At 34.9% G+C, this 21,486-nt stretch overlaps 1 protein-coding gene across 2 annotated transcripts in view; it reads right to left on the bottom strand.

Annotated features, from left to right (window-relative positions):
- ERBB4 (erb-b2 receptor tyrosine kinase 4) overlaps window positions 1-21,486 on the bottom strand; it is a 1,163,189-nt gene that overhangs the window by 344,394 nt on the left and 797,309 nt on the right. For both annotated transcript variants that reach the window (XM_003254031.3, XM_003254029.3), the window contains exons 6-7: window positions 6,939-7,057; window positions 4,255-4,396 (exon numbers count right to left, since the gene is read on the bottom strand). In XM_003254031.3, coding sequence (XP_003254079.1) covers window positions 4,255-4,396; window positions 6,939-7,057 — 261 coding nt within the window. The remainder of the gene's footprint in view (window positions 1-4,254; window positions 4,397-6,938; window positions 7,058-21,486) is intronic.

Here is a 21,486-nt window from a genome sequence, read left to right on the forward strand (position 1 = left end):
TAATATTTGCATAAACATAATGAAATACCTTGGGGATGAAACCCAAGTCTAAAAACAATATTCAGTTTTTATGATTCCATGTATCTTATACACATGACCTCAGGTAATTTTATATCATATTTTAAGTAATGTTTGGTGTGAAACACAGTTTGTGTACGCTGAACCATCAGAAACAAAGGCATCACTATCTCAGCCATCAACATAGACAATCTGTGGTTGTTTGGCATCACTGTCATTCATAACACTAAATTTATATACTACTGATGAGCAATCATATTCTCACACTTAGCCACACATAAATATGTAAAAGTAAAAAAAAAACATGGTATACCACTAACACAGTGAAAAGATAATGTGTTCAGAATAACTAGGTATCACAGTAGAATCACCAGAATACCCGTATCAGCTGTGAAACAACAGCAACAACAAATAATGCAGGCTTTTAGTGTCCACCTATGATGCTGTGATTTGATTAAAAGGTTAAGATACACTGTGTTTTATTTTCTTAGGTAAAAAGAAACATCAGAAACAGTTGAGAAACCAGGGAATGGGTCCTACAGGGATAAGGGGGCTTTCTGCTGGATGGCTTTTTAAAATGTTTCCTCCAGGGTCATTTGCCCATTCACAGTGAATTTTGTCTTAGAAGTCTCTTTTTGATTTTATAAACTCCCATGATTTCTTGTTCTGTTACGAATGCACCATGCTCTAGTCCTTCAATGAGCCCATAACACATTTTCATCATGTCTTCTGTAGATACTTTTTGTACAATGTTAAAAACATTTTCATTGTCACTATTACTACAATCTCTTTGATTCACAGCGACTTCTGCAATTTCACCATCAGTCAATGAAGTAACAACTCATTATCAATGTTAAAAACTTCTGTGATATGGCTCACGCTTGTAATCCCAGCACTTTGGGAGGCCGAGGCGGGCGGATCACGAGATCAGGAGATCGAGACCATGGTGAAACCCCGTCTCTACTAAAAATACAAAAAATTAGCCGGGCGTGGTGGCGGGCGCCTGTAGTCCCAGCTACTCGGGAGGCTGAGACAGGAGAATGGTGCGAACCCGGGAGGCGGAGCTTGCAGTGAGCCGAGATTGTGCCACTGCACTCCAGCCTGGGCGACAGAGCGAGACTCCGTCTCAAAAACAAACAAACAAACAAAAAAAAGAAAAAAAAAACTTCTGTGATATCCACTTCTTGCAGCTTACTGATGGACTCTGAAGGCATATTTTTTTCTCACCTGCCATAGGGAATCTTTCCAAGTAACCACCTTTTTCCTGAACACGGTCATAGGTCAGAGGTTGTACCTGACATGCAAAACTGTGTCTTTAGTTACTGTGTTCCAAGCACTGACAACAGCATATACAGCATCCTTCATGCTAAGCTCCTTTTGAAAACCTTCCGACACCCAGGCCTTTGTTCACTGCTGCTAGCATGCTGTTCAAGAAAGTGTTTTTGGCCAGATGCGGTGGGTCACATCTGTAATGCCAGCACTTTGGGAGGCCGAGGCGGGTGAATCACAAGGTCAGGAGATCGAGACCATCCTGGCTAACACAGTGAAACCCCATCTCTACTAAAAATCTAAAAAATTAGCCAAGCATTGTGGCACGTGCCTGTAGCCCCAGCTACTCGGGAGGCTGAGGCAGGAGAATTGCCTGAACCTGGGATGTGGAGGTTGCAGTGAGCCGAGATCATACTACTCCATTCCAGCCTGGGTGACAGAGCAATATCCTGTCTCAAAAAAAAGAAAAAAAAAAAAGAGAAAGTGTTTTTGTATTTACTTTTCATTGCTCTAAGGATAGTCTGTTTACATGGCTGAATTAATGAAGTCACATTTAAGGGAAAGTACATGGCATAAACATTATTTTTGATGAGAATTTCAGCTGCAGGATGAGTAGAACAGTTGTCAAGGAAAAACAAAATCTTGCAGTCAACATCCAGTCCAGCTTCCCAGCAATGAGCAGGAGGTACTAGTATAAAATGTTTGGGTGAAGCCAATAAGAAAAGTTGTTCCTGGTAACCAATGCATTTTTAGTAGCATAATAATTGGTAAGAAATTCACTCCGTGGAAACAGTGAGGATGCAAGCTTTTGCGTATCACAGCAAGTTTACATTTATGTGTGCCTGCTGCATTAGCACATTCCAGCATAGTCATTTTGTCTTTGGCATCCTTCGTTCCTGCAGGGGCTGTCTAATGAACTGTGGTCAATATCTTTCTGGAGGAGCAATATCAAAACAGTGATGTTTCACCAGCATCACAAAATTGTCCCGGTGTCAGATTTTTATCAGTGATGACCTTGGCAAACTCAATGATGAATTTCTCCAGTGCTTTGTGATCAGCAGATGTTTTGTCACCACGAATCTCTAAAGATTTAACGCCATGTCTTTTCTTAAATTTCTGTGTCCAGCCTGTTGAATATTTACAGTTCTCTTCAACTTTCAGTTCACCATGCCAGATCTTTGCCTGTTTGATGATCAGCATACCATTATGTGGCTTATGTTCATCTACATGCTGACAATTCCACTCTTTCGGTACACAAGCAAGATCTTTATCATTAGCTTTATTCAGTGCTATTCTATTTTTCATTAACTTCTTTTATTCATTTTCAGCATAAAACAGTTTATCGTTCTGTTTCTTCAGGTCACACAAAGTGTTCATGCCAACACTGTACTCTTCTCTTCTCTGTGATGTTGCATACTTACACCATTCTCTCGTTTCTCCAAAAGCGTGACTTTCTATGCTATAGATAAACATAAATGTTTCCTCTTATTTTTGCCACTCTTACCCAGAGGGATAGCTGTAGGCCTTTTTGACATTTTCAACAATATCTCAACACCACAAAATGGCATTTTGGAAAACCTGTCATTGGTGTGTTTGGCCTGCACACGTGCCATTTTATTACCTGGGGGTGTGCTTCCTTTTGGAAATCTGGGTATGCATGGAAAAGATGTACCACAGTCGAAAGGGGCTGAGAGTGTGTGTGTGTCATTTTTTTCCCCCTTGGGAACACTAAACAAATTGTGTTGTGTGCATTTTGACTGTGACCCATCACATGAGGTCAGGTGTGAAATTTTTCATTTGTGACATCATGTCAGCACTCTAAAAGTTGCAAATATTGGAGCATTTCAGATTTTTGATTTTTGGATTATGGATGCTCAGCCTGTACTTCCTACTGTATCACATGCACAAAGGGAAGTTAGTCACGTTATATGTATAGCATAGACTACAAAGAATTCTTTTAAATGAGTATATGGACATATATAGTGATTTTTTTCAGGCTTTCCAATGGGAAATGTCCCATTAGTTACACAAGGCAAAAAAAAAAAAAAAAAAAGACTCAAGTAAATATCAATATATTATCCTGAATACCTGATGAAAGTTAAGTTGGTCCTTTTGAATCCTCAGGATGTTATCAATTTGTTTAAGATCCTTTAACATACCCTTTATATATACATATATATATATGTTTTATTTAAGGTTAATTTGCTATTAAATATATATATGTTTTATTTAAGGTTAACTTGATATTAAAAATATAATGCTAAGTATTCTAGTTATAAATAAGGAATCAGAAATAATTTTAGGTAAAAATCCATTGTTATTAGAAGCAGACCCTATTCATTACATAGCTTGCTGCCACTTAACTAATTACTTTTTTGGAGAAACAGTAAGATAGGCAAAAATATTGTGGTATAGTAAAAACAGAAAGAGGTTTTTGTTTGTTTGTTTGTTTTTGAGATGGAGTCTCTCTCTGTCACCCAGGCTGGAATGCAGTGGCACCGTTCTCGGCTCACTGCAACCTCCACCTCCCAGGTTCAAACAATCCTCCTGTCTCCGCCTCCAGAGTAGCTGGGACTACGGGCACCTGCCACCACGCCTGGCTAATTTTTGTATTTTTAGTAGAGATGGGGTTTCACCATATTGGTCAGGCTGGTCTCGAACTCCTGACCTCAGGTGCCACCCACCTCGGCCTCCCAAAGTGCTGGGATTACAGGTGTGAGCCACTGCGCCCAGCCACAGTAAGAGTTTTATGACCTCAAACATGTCATTCTTTTGCTATGAAACTTTACACCAATCACTTTAAATTTTTGGTTTAGTTTCTTTATTTATAAAATGGGGGCAATAGTATCTATACCCAAAGTACTTATAATATTCTTACAAGTTTCAAATTAAAATAAACTTACATAAAATTCCTTTGATTTCAAATAATGACCTAATTAATTTGGTTATTCTTATTCTGTTACTTACGTGGACATTTCTTGACACAGAATGCTCCATATGTGTACTTTGCATTGAAATTGTGCTCCAGTTGAAAAGTGGTTGGATTGTAGACAAAGGTTTGGGGACACTGAGTAACACATGCTCCACTGTCATTGAAATTCATGCAGGCCTGCAACACAGCAAATATTACTTTCATTTACAAATAAACTTCATAATACTTGTTAATGAAACACTTCCAAAACAGGAGGTTTTTTTCTATAATAATTCCATAAATACTACAAAATTTGATAATTTAAGAGTCATGTGTGTTTCTAAAATTTCATAAAACTCTTTTTTCCAGTGTCAGTAAATAGGCTATCTATGGCTACTGATGCCCAAAGTGCTTCGCATGTTTCCAGTAATTTCTAAACTGAGAATTGGTTTAAAGTTAGCTAACAGTGAAAAATTATTTAAGTTCACACTTATTCAAAGCATTTATATTTAGTCTTAAAGTATAGCACTGACAACCAAATCCCTAATTCTTCAGGCTAGATGTCCACTTGAGCTGGTATTTTAAAGAGTTTCATGTCCCAAGTGACATGTAAAGTGCAATTATCACCATTGTCCTGTAAGAAAACATTGTGATGGTGATTTATACTGGACTTAAAGAAAAGGCTCTGGCTGGTGACTAGCCAAATACAAATACAGTGCATGTAATGCCAAAATGTAAAGAGGTAATTAGATATAGTTAGCCTGTAATTAAATAATACGATGTCATTTCTAGTATGGCTTTTTTCCTAATTTAGTAAAAGCCACCATGTGGAAGACAGTTCATTTCTGCTGACTCATATGTTTATATTCATAACTCAATTTATTAATATTTTCAAATTCATTTGGGAAGAATTAAAAACCATTTTATTACCTGAGAGGTAGGTACTTGATATAAAAAGAGAATATATGTATAAGTACATATAAACATGTGATTAACAAAAGTGTGGATGAGCTAATTCTTTTAATTAAGAAATTAAGCCATTTTAGGAATAATTTGGGCCTTGGAAAGCAAGCTAATATGAACTCAAGCTATGATTTACATTTAATCATAAACAGTACATATGGTTATTAATAAGCATTAATTTATTCTGTTTCCTCAAAACATTTGCTTCATCAATTGTTGTTTTAGCAAGCACTTTATCATAAACATGACAATTCCCTGATGATGGTCTACTAGATGCATAATCAGAACGAGACTTACTGATGATACATTATTCACTAAGATGACACATTCTAGGAAGAATCTATTAAAAACCAATCTAGAAAACTCAGTAAGTTTTAATTTATGGTTATAAAACTTCATGTGTGCTTATAATTGCTTTACTGACATATTTTATGCAATGTTGTACACAGATTGCTCAGGAACAAAGGAACGTAAGTCAGAGGAATAAAACAAATTTAGCTTTGCGACAGCATACAAAACAATGTAACTTACACCAAGGCCTTAGTCTGGCATTCTTGAACATTCTGTACCAAAAGCCAAAGTGGAATCACTGGACCGTTCCATAAAAGTAATGAAATGGTAATTTGAAGCTCACTCAGCACTGTGCTTATCATGATAATGGAACCATGAAAAAAATTGCAGTGCAAAACTTCTAAGTGACAGTTTTTGCTATTGCTGTTTATTGTTGTTATTGGTTTGGAATTGTTAATCAAACACCTGCAGTGTTCAATGTCTTCAGAATCAAGCTTCCATCCTATGTCTGATGAAAGACACAGGAAGGTTCCCAGTTCAAGACCTGCTGAGTATCTTCTTTAAATTTTTAACATTTTTATTTCCTTTTCTTCTTCCTCCCTATCCACTTCTGCAATACATATTTTTGTTTGTTTCACTATAGAATGGGCGTAGAAGATTATATTCCATACGATATTAAGAAAACTAAGAAATTACTGTCTATATCATAAGAGCTTTAATATGTAGTTTGCTCATTGCTGGAATTAAATCTTTCTTCTTTATTTTTAAAAAAAGCTCAATTCTACTACATATGTGTGTTTGCTGGATATTTGAGAGAAAAAAATTTCTGTGTTCATTTTCAACTATATAAACATTTGTGTATTTTTATGATTTTTAGCTTTAAAATTAAGCTGGTATACTGGGTATATGAAATTGAGTTAAATACAACTCAGAATTGCTGATATGTGTGCCAAAGACAAAGAGTAAGCACTGTGTCAGCAATATGATATCAAAATATAATTAAAAACTGTCCCTATTTGTGAATCTTAAACTTTTAAAATAATATTACCTTTAAAAATATGAACTAGAAAATACTGAAACTCATAAATATATCTTCTATAATCTTGAAATTTATATTCAAGAAATCAAATGCAATTGCTCCCACTCACAGAACTCAATGATGCAACCACATAAACAGGTAATCACTGCATTACTGGAAAGGATGTTGTTAGATTATAAAAAGATATCTCGATATGTTCTCCAGTGAATCTCATTTGTAACATAAATTATATCAGAAAGATACAATTCGTTTAATATAAGAGAACAATTCTAGTTAATCAACAGCCAACCTAGTGAGGGAATGACTTCGAGGAGGGCAGAGCATTTTTCTTAATCCTAAAGTGGCTAAAGTTGATCTTACTGTAATAAGACAAAGATTCAGTACGCCTGAATCAAATAGGGAAGGAAAGGAGAGCAGGATAATAAAAGAGAGAAATCACAGACATACAAAGCAGTCTGTGTCCTTAGGTCCTGAGCAGCCTCCAGCACATTCTCGATGGCAGCAGTCACTGACGTAAGGTCCGTAGCATCTGCCGTCACATTGTTCTGCACACACCGTCCTTGTCACTGCAAAAGACAGAGATAGGACCATGATCAAAGTCTGCCACCGAGAGAAACTCATAAGCTGAGTTCTGGAGTGGCAATTTCTCACCCTATCTTTGACTCAATTCAGCAAACATTTAATGAATGAGGTTTACAACTAGATCAAAATTTTTATACAAAAATTTCCAAAATTAATTTATAATTATTTCATTTTTATATTCTTTCTTGTTTCAGCAAATAATTACAATGCTTTATGATGATCATACAACTTAAAAGAAAGAATCCAATTTGAAGTCAGGCACAGTGGAGTGTGCCCGTAATCCCAACTACTTGGGAGGCTGAGACAGGAGGATTGCTTGAGGCCAGTAGTTCAAAGATGCAGTGGGCTATGACTGCATTTGTGAATAGTCACTGCACTCCAGCTTGGGCAGTATAGTGGGACTCTGCCTCTAAAATTAAAAACAAAGGAAAATTGAGACAACTAAATGAGACATTTGGCAGGCTAGGAAAGGTGAAGCCAATTCACACAATGTGTGTATAGTAAGGTCCTAGTAGAAAGTGTCCCCAGAAATGAGTCTAAGACTTTTAGTAGTCAATGCAGAAAAGGGACACATAAATGTTTAGTTAATTCACATAATATTTTACACAAGGAAAGAAAGGAAGGAAGGAAGAAGGAGGGGATGGGAGGGGAGGGATTGGAGGAAGGAAAGAAAGAAGGAAGGAAAGAAAGCCATTCATAGTAAACACAACAAAAATTATCATTGATCTTTTCTTATAACATACTTCAATCCAAGCTGACAGCATTGTATCAAGGTACACTTTGGTAAAAGCAATACGAAAGGCCATCAACATTATAGTAATAAGAGACACAATTCTACTTATCTCACTTATTCCAAAAATATTTTTAGGGTATTTAAGGTATGAATTTTACAGGATATGTATAGTATATCACTTCGTGGTTTCTGTATTTCCACTTCAGCCTTGTTTCTTCCTATATTTTTAAACAGATCTTCTAAGCTTTCTTTGTTGCTACCTTATCAAGACTCTGCCTCATAAACATTAGCATTCCCCAGACTTGTTCTTGACAATTTTGGGGGGACTATGGGCTCATTCCTGGATAAAAGTCATTCATCTTCTACTTAACATACTATCTATCAGTAAATGACTTTCAGATCTAGAATTGAGTTCTCTGTGGAGCTACGGCGTGCATTTCCAGCTGTCTACAGAAGTCCCCGTTTTGATATGCAAGGTGTATAAAACAAAACATAACTCTTCTTCCCACACCCACTACTGAGTGTATTTCTCTTCTAAGTTCCCTTGTCTCAATTAATGGAAGCACCATATATCCAGTAGCTCGCTAGTAATTTGCAATGTATTTTCTGTCTCCTATCCTCTTATCATCACTTCTCCTACCTAATAAAATTGTCAAGTATTAGCAATAGTTTTCTAAATATTCCTCAGTACTTTCCCTCCTCTCTATTCCAACTTTATTCAAAAGCCTATCTCTAAATGATTACGTAGTGTTCTAAAAGTTTTCTCAGATCCCATCTTTTCCTTCCAGTTAATCCTCCATAATGCCGTAAAACTAATGGCTTGAACCTGTAAGCCAACACCTATAAATCAGTGTTGATTCACAGTATGAAACTTATGACCATCCCCCTACTAAAGGATTAAACCTTAAGCAAGGGACAAAAGCCCTCCGTAAGTTGACCACCATCTCTGCCCTTCCAGGAATCACATTACTCTGTTTCTCACGTCCAGCCAGATAGAAATACCACTTGCAATTCAGTTGTGATTCTCATTGCTTCTTCACAAGGCATTTCTCCATGTTAAAAACCTTTCCTAGCTTCTCAGCCTAGGAAATACTTGCTCTGAAACCTTTCCAGACACAGCTCCAAGCTGAGTTATTTTCTCACTGTTGCTTCTGAACAAGCAAGAAGATAAAGTTAATGCAGCAGTCTATGTAGTCTGAAGATCTAGGCTCAAATCCAAAATATATCCATGTTATATGGGCAAGTTATTTAACCATTCTATATTTTACTTCACCATTTTTAAGATGGAGTTAGTACCCATCTAATAGGATTGAAGATAAATATACAGGTATAAAGTGCTTTAAATGGTCCCTATTAACAGTGCTCATCAACTTAGATATTTTTATTGCACTTATACATTGTATTTTTTTCAAGTTTGCCTCTACCTCACCCCAACTAACCTATGGGTTTATTGAAGTTTATTGTCTTGCTTAAGTTTTAATTTTCAGTGATAAACACAGGGTTTGGTACTTAATACACAATATAAGTAAGTATCCCCTTCAAGTAAATAGGTAAATCATATATTGTCAACTCAATGGCAGTATCTCCTCGGGGCTTAATATATTTATCAGAGAGACAAAAAGGTGTATAGAGTTAAAGAGGTAGGTCACTAAGAAATATAGAGACAAATATTAAAATACTAAGATTTAAATGCTCCTTAAATTCTGCTGTTGATTAGTTCATGATTTCATATTTTTAGTTGGATCCTTTTCCATTGAACATGATGATGATATTCATAAAATAATGCACAATATTGAAATATACAGAATATTCTTCCATTTGATGTGATCTAATTATTCTCTATGTAGTACAATCAATACAAGCATCAAATAAAGTTTAAACTAAAATGGCACTTGGACTCACCCTCTGTCATGTTTTTATTTTGTAAAAATAAGGTTACATGCTATTTTTTACCATAAGCTTATAGAAGATTTGGAAACTAATCAAATTTTTATATCTGGGTTTGTGAAGGTATATTTTGTATTTGCAATTTTGGTTACATTAAACTTCAAAATAAATTATTTCTTCTATTAGTATACTGGTACAAAATTCTATATAATAAATCCTCTTGGACTGTCCCTTCACTTTCTTTAAGTCTTTGACCAAATCACACCTTTGTATTGAAGTCTGCCCCTGTTTAATACCGCATCTTTCCCAATCAACTGACTCCTTATGAACCTTCATCTTCTTTTTTCTCTCTCTTTCTCTCATCTCCCTCCCTTCCGTCCTGTATTTTGTTACAGCATCAATTACCATCTAACATATTATTATTTATTCCATTTATTTTGTTTCTAGGTGTATTACTGTTTGTAACTGTAACTGGCACTTACATAGTTTTATTTATATTTGATACACACATTATATATAATATGTACCTAAACAATTTATATCCTTTCATTAACTCTTCATGTCATACATTATGCTTATATTGATATTTCTATCTTTTAACCAAGTGGTATATTTGTTTAGATGCCCTAATTAGTAATTCACACAATATAAATGAAATTTTTTAAAGGAAACACTTTTAACAGACAGTTTTGTACAGAATAAATTCAAACACAATTCTTCTCTTCCAAATTCAATAAAGCGCTTCGATGCATCAACAGCCACTAATTAAAATAGCAGACATATGTTAAATAAATAAATAACTAGATTTGAAATGTGTTATCACAGGACAGTTTATCAATTTGCTTCTCTTTGACAGCTATTGCTCGGCTGGAAAACAATAGCATGGAGTCAACAATCTTATAAGTCACATCATATTTTAATCATAGACAGATATGTCTAAGTGTTACTTTTTATTTTTAACTCTATGGTGATTTAAAGTAACTAGACAAAATGTTTGTTTCTCTGTATTTACTTTGGTTTTTCCTGCCAAATGAGAAAATTAATGTAGAAAATAATTACAATGATAAGACAAGTAACCCTGAATTTAGTTTAAAATTATTAAGTGTTCATGTTAAAATCATTTCTCTCATTGAGTACAATATTCAAATATGAAAATAATATTTTACAAATATAATCCAATTTAGTACAATCTTAGATTCAATAGCAATTATTATACTGTGGAACTATTAAAATATTTTAAATTATTTAATCATTTGTGTTGAAAAAACTTCAAATTTTTGAAAATAGCAAATTTTCCACATAGTGTTCAAATATTTCATATTTTTTCAGGACACATTGATTTCTGATATTATATTCCCTTTTAGAAACATGCAAAAAAATTCCTCTAAATTATTATCCAAATGCAGATGCATTCTACAATTTTTATTTAACATGTTAAAAGGGAATTATGGCTTTCATTTTCCAAAATCAGTCTATAATTGATTTTCTTTCAAAGTAAATTACATTCAGCATTAAATATAGGGCTTTTCACCATCAACATTTTTACATCCCTTAATTCCAAATGAAAATTCAGTAAGCAGGAAGCATTTGGACACATAAAAGGTAGGCAAAAAGAACAAAACAACAAGCTTAATTGCTAAACAGTAATGGGGTTAAGAAATATTTCTTTATATTATTATATGAGACTTGTATCGAGAAAGAAAACATTCCTTTTGTACAATTCAAGGCTACATGCAAGACAAGTGGAAAGGCACCAGAGAGTAAATTCATTTAGTAACATTTTTTGATTAATAAGCATTATTTAATGTGAATAAACTCATCAAATTATACTCATTTTATTACGATGGGGACACAAAACAAAAAATAATTCCTGAAATCAATGAGATAAGTCAGCCTCTATAGGAACATTAACTTATAATTGCTTTGGTTTTTATTAATTCCATTCTTACTCAAATATTTCATTACATTTTTTTCCTTGTATTTAGTTTCCTTTCTAAATTGCTTCACTGGGTGCATTAAAATATTTGGGTCCAATTTTAACTAGCTTTTTCATTGGTGGTATGCACTAAATATGATTAATATAAAATTTAAAACTGGGATGTTAAACTCCTTATATTAGGGTCAGTAAACTTGACATGGGGAATGTGAATTCATTGAAAATAGCCATGAGAATTAGATGGGTAACATTTAAGGAATCAAACATTTCATGGTAAGCCAATACTACTGAGAGAATATCTATCAAGTCAAAAAATATTAAAAAATCATTAAGTAGCTTAATCTTACCAGTATCTCACTAATAAGAACTATGGCTTAATTACTTCTTTCAATATAATGATAACCAATACTGTGATTAAAGTTACTCCCTTAGAACAAATTTATTTTACTTGAAGAAGCTTGGCAATTTACTAATTAAATGTTTATTGTTGCTTCCTAGCAACAATAGCAAAAAAGACAAAGAATATTCATAAATAATGCAAAACAGAGCACTGACATCACAGTGACAAGACAAAAGATCTCGGTTCACCCATTAACAACAGAAATAGGGATAAATTCAGGCAAAGTCTTTGTGTCTTTTTACACTCTGACACTTCCTCCTCTTCCCCCATCTCCTTCCTCTTTCCTTATCTCCTCTGTCTTCTCTCCTTCAGTGCCTTTTGATTATCTTCATTTCCTCTAACCAGTGGTTCTGAACTGGGTTGTATATTAGATCAACTAACAGTCTTTCAAACTTGAATATTGGAATTCTTCTGTAAGTAAAACTTTTCATTCAGTTGGTATCAGTGGGGCCCAAGACTTTTTAATAAGCCCATTTCTATTAAGCTCCCAAGTAATGTCTCTACCTACTCATCTACATACCCCATATTGAGTAGCAGAATATAGAGTATTTTAAAAAAATGCAATACCTGAGAATCACCTAGTTTCTATTAAATTAAAATCGCTGGCAACTTTCTAGGAGCTTTGGTAGTTTTAATAAGCTCCCTGGGATTCCAATATTCAGTCTAGAGTTGAGAACCTTTATTCTAATCAGTCAAATGGGAGAAGAAAATTTTAAGTCATTTACACCATTTGAATGACTGATTATTCCTTGTCTGAAACTTAATCACAGTGACTTCTTGCTTTAATTTCCTATTTGTGTTGTAAAGGTCCCTATCACTAACTGGAAAATCAAACAAACAAAAATTGATGTGCAAGTAGGTATAGGAAAATTTGGGAGGGAAATTACCTATATTTTCGATGGAAATATTGCCTCACTGGTTCTGAAGGCAAACATTATGGATAAATGAGATACCAGTAGAAAACTTCCCTTCTCTCACCCAGTAGCTGTCTGAGTGAAAAGTATCTTGGAGCAATCCCCAATTCCACTGCTAAGCACATTTTAAAGCATATTTATTTTATTTTTTAAAATTTTATTTCAGTTTTTATTCAAAGACTCATACCTCTATGCTGCCTCTATTCTACTTTTGTTGTCAAAATTTTGACAAATTGTGTTCATAAAACATATGTTCATTAACTAGATAGTATTTGAATGGAATGTTTTTATTACACTGTTTCCAGTTACATTCTTGGAGTTTTGAACTAGAAGGGAGAAATACTTGGGTTAAAGTAGAGGTGATATAGGTCGGATGTGAGGAAGAATTACTGACTATTAGAGAGATAAAAATACTGTAATGGGCTTCTTAAGTGTTTATTTGTCAGTATTATAAAAGAAATCTCTTCAACATGCTTTAGACATCCACTTAATTCAAGATAGGAGGCTTGATGAAATGTTCTCTAGATTGTACCCTCCAGCTCTAAGATTCAATATTTATTCCTATTAATGATGAAATTGTGACTAAAAAACCGAACACTTTGGGTTGTGTAACATGTTTTAAGAAAGCTATCAACAGGATACACTTAAAGTGAAACAAATAAACCTCACAGACCATCCAAGAAGAGGCGTTACTTATAGAGCATGTGTAAAAAATCAGGTTCAATGAAACTAATGCCAAACTATACACTGTTATTCATTCTTCCAAGGGAGAATAATTGAACACACTTGTGTGTCCAGGGCCAGGTAGAAACTAAAAGCCAAATAGAAAGATTTAAAATAAAGATGTCTGGCCCATCTCCTATATTCTGACTCAGTAAGTCTGGGGAAGGTGTCAGAAAATTCATTTTTTTTTTTATTTGGAGCCTTAAGATTTTTAGAAGTAGATTTTATAAGCCAATATTTCCAAACTCCTGCACCAAGGTACTCTCGTATTTCTAATGAAAGGTTCCCATAGATGGAAAGGCAGAGTCAGAGCTGGGTTGGTCTTAAACTAGAATGCTCTTTCCTATCTCATATTAAATCGCAGAAGAAATAAGTCAAAAATTGTTGCTTCACAGAGTAAGGCTTCATCATAAGCCTATATCCTAATTTTTACAGGAAAATAATTTTGCACTTTAAGGATTTTTCAATTCTTTTAACCAGCCACAATGTATGATCTAACATATTTAAAAAGGCTCTCAGAGGTCTTTTTTGAAAAAAAAAATAATTAGACCTAGCAAAATGGAATTATCAAAAAGTATCTGGGCTTCTAAATGACCACAATCATACACATTTTCACAGTACAAAATAAAATACAACTAATTTTCTTTTATTCCTAATTCCTAATTGGTTTGGTGGTAGCTACTTTAAATAAACCGACCAGGCCATATCATGAAGTATATACTCCAAAGGTAAAATAACTGTTTAATCCAAAATGCAATAACCTCTGTAGTTTCTCTGGAAAACATAGCAAATAGCTGTACGGTCCCTACTGAAAATGACATTCAGAGTCAGTTAATAAAAGTAGGGCCAGGCCAGACGTGGTGGCTCATACCTCTAATCCCAGCACTTTGGAAGGCCGAGGCAGGCAAATCACGAGGTCAGGAGTGACCAGCCTGACCAACATGGTGAAACCCCATCTCTACTAAAAAAGAAACCCCGTCTCTACTAAAAAATACAAAAATTAGCTGGGCATGGTGGCGCGCACCTGTAATCCCAGCTACTCAGGAGGCTGAGGTAGGAGAATCACTTGAACCCGGGAGGCGGAAGTTGCAGAGAGCCAAGATCGTGCCATTGCACTCCAGCCTGCGTGACTGAGTGAGACTCCGTCTCAAAAAACAAAAAACAAACACAAAAAAAGAGTAGGCCCATATTTTGGCAGCTACTAATCAGGTTTGACCTGATGAATCTCTGGTGACCCACGGACTATGACATGATAATATTGTTAGTTGTGTCAAAGAGGTAAGGGATTCTGTCTAATCCATTCTTTATCACCACCTGCTTTATTCATTTATTTAACGAAGTTTTATTCAACCTATTTTATAAAGACATGATCAATGATTCATTGAGGGACCTTAAAGCTGATTTTAAACTACACACTTGGTCACCAGGGAAATTCTCCCTTCTTAATAGGCTATTAGCATCTCCACAGTTTGTGAGTGAAGATTCAAAAAATAATATTGCCTTGTTACATTAACTATAAAAATATTCTTGAGAGTGAGTAAGAGTTATTTTGCATATTCCTCACAGGCCTGTTGATATTGATTTCAAGGCAATAAAGGAAGAGTATGAATCTGCATAAGAATACCATAGTATTTTTAAGAATATTTTTTAAAATTAGAATTGAGGTCTGCACCTTAAAATCTGCCTATAAATGACAGGCTACAGATAAAGTAGTAAAAATATTGTCATAATTATATCATAAATCTTTCACAAACCAAGAAATATGGAAAAGTTGGTATTCAAATTTTTTAAATCACTATGCATTATAACAGACATCTCCACATCTAACCTGATAGAAAAACAAACCAAAACCAAAAAAAAAAAAAAAAAAAACCAAAAAATTTCTTTCTTTCTTTTGCTTATTCTACTTCCCTATCCAAAATATTAGTGGAGGAAAATAAATATAATCTCTCTCTCACTCAATTTTGCAATGAAAATACCCACAGAAGGGCCAGGAGCAGTGACTCACACCTATATACCCAGCATTTGGGAGGCGGAGGCAGGCGGATCACTTGAGGCCAGGAGTTCAAGACCAGCCTGGCCAAAATGAAGAAACCCTGTCTCTACTAAAAATACAAAAATTAGCCAGGCAGAGGCAGGAGAATCGCTTGAACCTGCGAGACTGAGATTGCAGTGAGCTGAGATCATGCCACTGTCCTCCAGCCTGGGCCATGCAGCAGAAAATATTTAAAAATTTTTGAAAGAATAATAAATATTTAAAAATTTTGTCTCAAAAATATTTAAAAAAATTGAAAATACAGAATGTTAAAATTAAAAAAACATATTAGGTAATAAATGGACAAATATCTGTTGAACCAATAAATACCATCTAGTCCAAATTTCTCATTTTATTGATGAGAAAATTAAAACGGAAATAAACTTACTTGTTTATGAGCAAATCTAAAGTAATGTTCAGACATCTCTAAGACAGATCACCACTTCTTCAGAGTATTCCAGGAAGTTTCTAGTTTTGATGAGGGTGAAGAATTGGGCAAACTATTAGTGGGTATATAAATTGATACATGAGTTTTTGAAGACTAATTTGTCTCTATCAAATTTGTGTATGTAAATTCACATGTGACCAAGCAGTTCTATTTCTAGAAATCTGACTTACGGAAGAATGTGCATCTGCGGACAAATACGTATATAAAAATGTTCATTAATTGTAACTGAGAATAATACAATGTAACCTAAATGTCCACTAATGAGGAATTGGTTAAGTAAATTATAGTACAACCATAACTTGGGAAATAGCTGTAGCATTAAAAAAAAAAAAAAAAAAAAAAGCTGGGCGCGGTGGCTCACGCCTGTAATCCCAGCACTTTGGGAGGCCGAGGCGGGCGGGTCACGAGGTCAGGAGATCGAGACCATCCTGGCTAACATAGTGAAACCCCATCTCTACTGAAAATACAAAAAAATTAGCCAGGTGTGGTGGTGGGTGCCTATAGTCCCAGCTACTCGGGAGGCTGAGGCAGGAGAATGGCATGAACCTGGGAGGCGGAGCCTCTGCAGTGCAGCCACTGCACTCCAGCCTGGGTGACAAGCAAGACTCTGTCAAAAAAAAAAAAAAAAAGAGATTGTTCTCTATGTCCTGAAATGAAAGGATTTTAAAAATATAATGTGCAGTGAAACAAAAGTGATAGAAGAAATTAAAATTATTTTAAAAATACAGAACTATACTTAACTATAATGCAGTTAAAATAATCTTTTTCCTTTATTTTCCTTTTTTTTTTTGAGACAGAGTTTCGCTCTGTTGCCCAGGCTGGAGTGAAGTGGCATGATCTCGACTCACTGCAGCCTCCGCCTCCCAGGTTCAAGAGATTCTCCTGCCTCAGCCTCTTGAGTAGCTGGGATTACAGGCGCCTGCCACCACATCCAGCTAATTTTTTGTATTTTTAGTAGAGACAGGGTTTCACCATGTTGGCCAGGCTGGTCTTGAACACCTGAACTCAGGTGATCCATCTGCCTTGGCCTCCCGGAGTGCTGCAGTTACAGGCATGAGCCATCATGCCCGGCCCTCTTTTTTTTTTTTTTTTTTTTTTGAGATGAAGTTTCCTCCGTTGCCCAGGCTAGAGCGCAATGGTGTGATCTTGGCTCACTGCAACCTCCGCCTCCTGGGTTCGAGTGATTCTCATGCCCCTCCCTCAGATTCATGCATGTAGATTACATGGTGGTCTCATGCCACCATGCCTCCTTTTTTTTTTTTTTTTTTTTTTTTTTTTTTTTTTTTTTTTTTTTTTCTCATGCCCCAGCCTCCCAAATAGCTGAGATTACAGGTGCTCACCACCATGCCTGGCTATTTTTTTGCATTTTTAGTAGAGATGGGGTTTCACCATGTTGGCCAGGCTGGTCTCAAACTCCTGACCTCAAGTGATCCACCTGCCTCGGCCTCCTAAAGTGCTGGGATTACAGGCATGAGCCATCATGGCTGGCCAGAAAATGATCTTTTTCTTATATTTTATTTTGTATTTGTTATGTCATGTTTAAAAAGACAGTCATCTTTCTGTAATTTTTATCACTATTTTTTTCTTAGTACTTCCAGTTATACCACGTGTTTTTAAATTTTTAATCTATAATTCATCAATCTGTATAGGTCTATCTACATATAGACTATCTATAGTCTATCCTATGCTCTTTAAACTTTTAATGTACAACCCATCTTGTCTTCTGTTTTATTGTAGGGTTCTAACATTATCTTATTCCATAAGTGAACCATTTATTCATAGTCTCTTTGTTAAATAATCAATGCTTTTGTCATTTTTAAAAAAGTCACCTTTGTAAAAACTAAATCATTATAGACATTTGCCTCCAAATGTCTAACTTTGTTAGATTCCATTTAATCAACACCATTCTGAACCAGTTATATGCTGTTTTAATAATTATTACTTTTTAACATTTTAATACTTGATAGGGAAAATCATTCCACAGGGTTATTCTTTTCAAACATCTGGCTATTTATTTATTTATTTATTTTGAGACAGAGTCTCGCTCTGTCACCAGGCTGGAGTGCAGTGGTGTGATCTTGGCTCACCGCAACCTCTGCCTACCCTGTTCAACCGATTATCCCGCCTCAGTGTCCGGAGTAGCTGGGACTACAGGCGCGTGCCACTAAGCCCAGCTAATTTTTGTAATTTTGTGTTTTGGTAGAGACGGCGTTTCACCTGACCGCGCGATCTGCCCACCTCGGCCTCCCAAAGTGTTGGGATTACAGGCGTGAGCCCCCCCGCCTAGCCTCACCTGGCTATTTTATTAAATGTATTTTTAAGAGATTCTTTAGAAAAAAAGCATTGGTAATTTATTAAAGATAGTTAAAAATATAGCTTAATTTTAGAAAAGCTGACATTTTCAAAGCATGGGCATTTCTATCTTAGAATGCAGTAGTTCTCTATTCATTTAATTTTGTGGTTACATCTTGGTGAAATATTGTAGCTTGGTTTTTTTAAATTATCAGCAACTAGTTGATAACATCAGAATCTGTCTTTTTTTCTGTTCCCTCTTCCTCTCTGTCTTCTAGTCAATGAAATTACATACTTCTTAAATACATATACCATCCTTATTAAAGAGGAAAATAATCATCCTGTGTGACAGTTACTCAAGAAATACCGAAATCAGAACAAAATTTGTAGGTATTCCTGTGGTCATAATGCTCTATCAGCTCCATTATAACAAAATTCAGGTGCAAAAATATTTTAGATAGACCAAAAATAACTGTCTTCAGTGAGATAGTAATATATATAAATTATTTTTTAAATATTTTTGTATGTTTTTATAACTCATCATAAATTAGTAGAGTGACTATTTCTTTGGAAAGTGCCCATGATAATGGAGAGATGCAGCCATGATAATATTATAAATTGTTGAGTAATATATAAAATTTATATTGGCTTCGGAGATGGAATCTTTACACGTCTGATATTTAGTGAACTCACATTTATTTTAATATAATGGACAAAAATGTGGCTTGGCACAAGAGAAGTTGACCTGTATCCAGTTACGCCCTCTTATCCTCTTTCATCCCTATACTGTTTACTTAATTTTTTTTTTTTTTTTTTTTTTTTTTTGAGATGGAGTCTCCCTCTTTGCCCAGGCTGGAGGGTGCAGTGGTGTGATCTTGGCTCACTGCAAGCTCCGCCTACAGGGTTCACACCATTCTCCTGCCTCAGCTTCCCGAGTAGCTGGGACTATAGGCGCCCACCACCACATCTGGCTAATTTTTTGTATTTTCAGTAGAGACGGGGTTTCACCGTGTTAGCCAGGATGGTCTCAATCTCCTGACCTTGTGATCCGCCCGCCTCGGCCTCCCAAAGTGCTGGGATTACAGGCGTGAGCCACTGTGCCTGGCCTACTTAATTATTTCTTTAACCAAATTGATTAATTTGAAAAAGAATATAATACATTTCAATAATTTTAAGGCAGAACTTCAAGGAGAATATCTTTCTTCACGCCTGCTAAATTCTCAAACCATTAGAGTGGTATGTAAGTGCTTGCTTTTCCTAGAATAAAATCTCACACTTCTTTCCATTTCTGTAGCCAAAATAGTATGGCTGTCCTATTCATCAGAAGCATGTCACATGTAGGTAATTTTGAAATTTTCTCTTTGATAGTCAAATATAGTTACTCTAATGACAGTCAGCTCTTTTGCTGTGAAGACACAAATAATTCAGAATAAGTTGTCATCACTACCAAAATAACAAAATTATTTTACTGGTAGAACTTTCAGATATATCTAACTGTTCTTCTCAATGTCCTATTAGTAATCCTTCAAATGCAGAGTATTCACTTTCTGAGCTCTCTGCTTAGAATAGCTATCTGCACAACACCCCACAGTTTGCATTCTCCCAATCTATATCTGTATCTATATAATCTATAACTATATATGTAGTTATACATACACACACACACACTGGATGATAGACAGATGATAGAGAGAGAGAGAGATAAAGATAAGGGAACTTGTTGAAACTGAGGTTCTTCAATTGAGTTAGAGGTGGGACCAAATCTCTAGTTACCTAATGTCCCAGTTTAATATTCTTTTTGATCATTTCCAACATTCCTCACCTTGGTCTTGCATCTAACCCACAGTATGCCCACAGAACAGGAACAATCTTCTATATACCTTTATACCCCTGAAGCCCTTGGCTTGTCATTAAGTAATATCTCCTGAATCCCATTAAACTGTAATATACAAAGTATTTTAAATATATACATCTCCTGTAGTTAAAATGAAACAACTTGTTCTTTTAAATCTTTGAGAAAAGTCACTAAATTACAACAAATATTATCAACTTATGTCAAAATGAAGAGCACATCAGGGAAGATTTTTCTCATTTTCTACCCGTAAATTATTGGGGCACTTTTTGAAATGGTCAGTGTAATCAAGTAATTAGCTCATTGTAATGTTTACTTTAATTTTACAATATCTCCAGAAACTATAAATCCAAAAAAGGAAAAATGGGAATAATTGAAATCAATAAGAAGGCTTATGGATGTGCAAAGTTATTAGTAAAATACAAAGGTTTTAATTAAAAATGTTGGCGTTTACAAAGACTCGCTGTTATCCTGATTGATGGGGCCTGCTGGCTCGGCTCTTTCCCTGTTCCCCATTAGCTTCCACTTGCTTTTCTCTGCTCTAATTGGATATTTACCACATCGGCACCTTCTTTTTAAACAACATTTGTTCCACAAAGAATGTAAATACAATTACACTTTAGACAAATTATATGTGTATGCATGTGTGTGAGTATAATTAGTTTATTATCTAAATAATTTGTCAGTTTAGTTTCACAATCTACAGGAAACTGTTGAAAATTTCATGGAGAAAGATACAATTTAATTTTCAACTGCAACATTTCTTGCTGAAATTCTGAGGAACAAAAATATATAATCATTTTGTTAGATTTTATTATTCTATCTCGAAGGAGTTCCAGATATACTGTTGAATAAATAAAAGGAGATGTATATATTTCTAAAATTTTTCTTAAGAATAAATAAAATTCATAAGCCAGGCTAAGTTTTTTTTTTTTCCCCTTTACTATTAAACTGAAACTTTTAACATATTGCAAATGTTAAAGCCAATTTTCTTCATGCCCAAGCATAATAAATTACTGAAGAAAATGCTAAATAAGTTCTAAATTTTCCTAGCACATTCTATAATGTCTATAATGTATGGAAATAATAAATAACATAAAATATTGTTTGGAACAAGGTTTTATTTTGCCAGGGTAGTACTACCCAAATTAACAATTATCTACAACAAAAAAATACAGTGCTTATCTTTATTT

Source organism: Nomascus leucogenys, chromosome 22a (genome assembly GCF_006542625.1).
Source record: "Nomascus leucogenys isolate Asia chromosome 22a, Asia_NLE_v1, whole genome shotgun sequence".
Taxonomy (NCBI): domain Eukaryota; kingdom Metazoa; phylum Chordata; class Mammalia; order Primates; family Hylobatidae; genus Nomascus; species Nomascus leucogenys.